At 42.9% G+C, this 3,253-nt stretch overlaps 1 protein-coding gene across 2 annotated transcripts in view; it reads left to right on the plus strand.

The window, feature by feature from the left end:
• Positions 1-2,379: 2,379 nt before the first annotated feature.
• stx6 (syntaxin 6) overlaps positions 2,380-3,253 on the plus strand; it is a 4,421-nt gene continuing 3,547 nt past the window's right edge. For both annotated transcript variants that reach the window (XM_023424209.2, XM_087178741.1), the window contains exon 1: positions 2,380-2,581. In XM_023424209.2, the coding sequence (XP_023279977.1) occupies positions 2,547-2,581 (35 nt within the window). In that variant the 5' untranslated portion in view covers positions 2,380-2,546. The remainder of the gene's footprint in view (positions 2,582-3,253) is intronic.

Below are 3,253 nucleotides of genomic sequence, written 5' to 3' on the forward strand. Positions count from 1 at the left end.
TAAGTCTTATACATTTTAATCTATTTTAAGTCTGTTCCAATACTTTTGCTCACCTAAAAATTTGGTGTTCCTTTACAAATAATGTTATCTTCTAAGTTGTGTATCAGATCCAGATGTAAATACCTGGAAATAAAAGCTGAAATGTTGATCTCTTGTCTCATATTCATCTTTTGATGTCAAACCCAAATGTTTTCAGTCTACAGCAAAAATAAAGGAATTGGCCTCACTGTTCCAATACTTTTGGAGGGGAGTGTATCTATCTATCTATCTAAGATTAAAGCTGGCGAAGGAGGACTACAAAAAGAAAGTAAAGAGGAAGCTGTAGCACAACAACACCAGAGAGGTGTGGAAGGGGATGAGGACCATCACTGGCTATCAAGAGAATAAACAGCCAGGCAACATCAGGTGATGTGGACAAGGCCAATTAGGTCAAGGTTTGACACAGCCTCACCTGTTCTCTTTTCCACTGCTTCAGCTGCAGCTTCTCCTACAGCATCTCCTTCACAACCTGACACTGCAGCTGCAACTCCCTCCACACTGGGGTCAAGTTTCCTGTCCTTTACTGTGGAGGAGGTGAGGGCGGAGCTCAAGAGGCTACGTCCTAGAAAGGCAGCAGGCCTGGATGATGGATGATATGTGTCCAAGGATCTTTAACTTAAGCCTACAAACAGGGAGGGTCTGGGTCCTATGGAAAACCTCATGTCTTGCTAAAGTAGGGAAACCGGCTGAGATAAATGACTACAGACCGGTGGCCCTCACGTCACAGATCAGGAAAGCCCTGGAGTAGCTCCTCCTCCACCTTCTGAGGCCACAGGTTGAACATGCACTAGACCCCCTACAGTTCGCCTACAAAGAACATATTGGAGTGGATGATGCCGTCCTTTACATGCTCCATCCATTCTTACTTGGATGAGCCAGGTATCTACATAACGATTATGCTCTTTGATTTTTCAAGTGCATTTAACACCATCCAACCCTCCACTCTTAAAAACAAGCTGAAAGGGATGGGGGTGGATCCCTGCTTCACGTCCTGGATTGTGGATTACCTGACAAGACGGCCACAGTACGTCAGGCTGGGTAACTGTGTCTCAGGGACAGTGATGAGCAGCACTGGGGCTCCACAGGGGACTGTTCTGGCTCCGTTAATGTTCACCCTGTATATGGCCGACTTTAAATACAACTCTGAGTCCTGCCACATCCAGAAATACTCAGATGACACATCTATTGTGGCATGTATCAGGAACTGGCAGGAAGAGGAGTACAGGGATCTGACGATGGCCTTCAGTGAATGGAGCGACAAGAACTGCCTCCTTCTGAACACCTCCAAGACCAAGGAGATGGTTATTGACTTTGGGAGGTCTAGGCCCACCCTTCAGCCAGTCAACATTCAAGGGAAGGACATTGAGGTGGTGCACACTTATAAATACCTAGGTGTGCACCTGGACAGTAAACTAGACTGGTCCCTGAACACGGATGCCATCTACCTGAAGGGGCGGAGCCGGCTCTTTTTCCTCAGGAGGCTCAGGTCCTTTTACGTCTGCAGTGAAATGTTGCAAATGTTTTATCATTGTCAGTGGTGACCAGTGTAACTATTTTATGCTGCAGTCTGCTGGGGCAGCAGCATGTCCGACATGAACACAAAGAGACTGGACAAGCTGATCAAAAAGGCTGGGTCTGTGCTTGGCAGGAGTCTGGACTCACTCAGGACTGTTGTGGAGAGACGCATGCAATGTAGGATGGGGGCCATCTTAGACAATACCAACCATCCTCTCCACAACATTCTGGCAGGACAGAGAAGCAGCTACAGCTGCAGCAAACGTCTAATCTCACTGCAGAACAGAGAGGTTCAGGAGATCCTTAGTTCCCTCTGCCATCAAGGCTATACATCTCCTTTGCCAAAGGAAGTGGACTAATCTAATTATTATTGTTCATGTATTATTAACCATACTTTTATTATTATTATTATTATTATTATTATTATTATTATCATCAACAATGAGCTAATGGACACATGAATTTCCCCTAGGGGATATATATATATACATACAGTATATATCTACTGTTTATTTATACTACTACTGTGTATTTTTTATGGATATTTATGGACATAGTATTTATTAATACTTCAGTCTGTTGTCAGGTTATTAAACTGGTCACATGTTAATCCAGAAACTTTAAACATATTCTTATTATTATCATTTATTTTCATTTTATTATTATGAATAAATATGGCAGCTCCAAACAGCTGGTTCTGACGTTTGAGTTATTTGTGGTTTCATGAAATTGTATTTTATGAATAAAATATTTTGTTTTTGTTTATTAGCGTCTTTTTTTATCATTTAATTGTGACGTCAGGACCACATGTATATGACATCAAGGGTGATTTCCGCTGCGGAAGTCGGAGCTGCATGTAAACAAAGCGGCGATGAAGATAAACTCACATATTAATAAAATATAGGTAAAAAAAAGTAGAATTTGTTCGAACGGACTAGGAGCCGAGGGTCTGAATTATGGAGCTCCGTGGGGACTGAACCAGCACCAGAATCATGTCCATGGAGGATCCGTTCTTCGTCGTCAAAGGGTCAGATCATCGTGCTAACCATGCTACCAGGGCTAATGGCTAGCGTTAGCCTGGGAATGCTGATTGATAATCGATGTGTCCGCAAAGAGTAAACAACTTACTGTGGTTTAACAACAGACGGATCAGTGGCGAGCTAACAGACATGCTAACGTTAGCAAGCAGTGTTTTCTGCGTGAATTAGCATGTTAATTAGCATGTTAGCACAGAGCTCGTCTAGTCAGAGTTCAGTAGAGTCCACAACCTGAGTCCAACCTAGCGTTTATTCACTGTAGTCTGATAAAAAGAGTTTGTGTCAGTGTGACGGAAATAACAGATTATTATATTTATTTTTTATTAATATTTATTCTTAATTACATCATTAATTTATTATGTATTTATTACGTCATTAATATGTATTCATCTGATAACCTCAGACTCAGTGACAGGTTGATATATCGTAGGGCGTCTCACTCTGGTTGTTTTTAGGGTCTTTCTGTAAATGTTGGTTCCGTTTTATTCACACGGTTAGTGACACATTCACAGTTTTAAATTCTGCATTAATCCAAACCTCAGAGTCAGTCTGATCACCAGTGGGGGGGGGGGGGGGCCGGGGGGGGGTCCTACCTGTCAGGACATGAGTGGAACAGGTGAACCCCCCCGTCCCCAAGGCCCTGCTCTCATTTGCTTGCACTC

Source organism: Seriola lalandi, unplaced genomic scaffold, assembly GCF_002814215.2.
Source record: "Seriola lalandi dorsalis isolate HSWRI2012SDOR001 ecotype SW California unplaced genomic scaffold, Sedor1 jcf7180002054722, whole genome shotgun sequence".
NCBI lineage: Eukaryota > Metazoa > Chordata > Actinopteri > Carangiformes > Carangidae > Seriola > Seriola lalandi.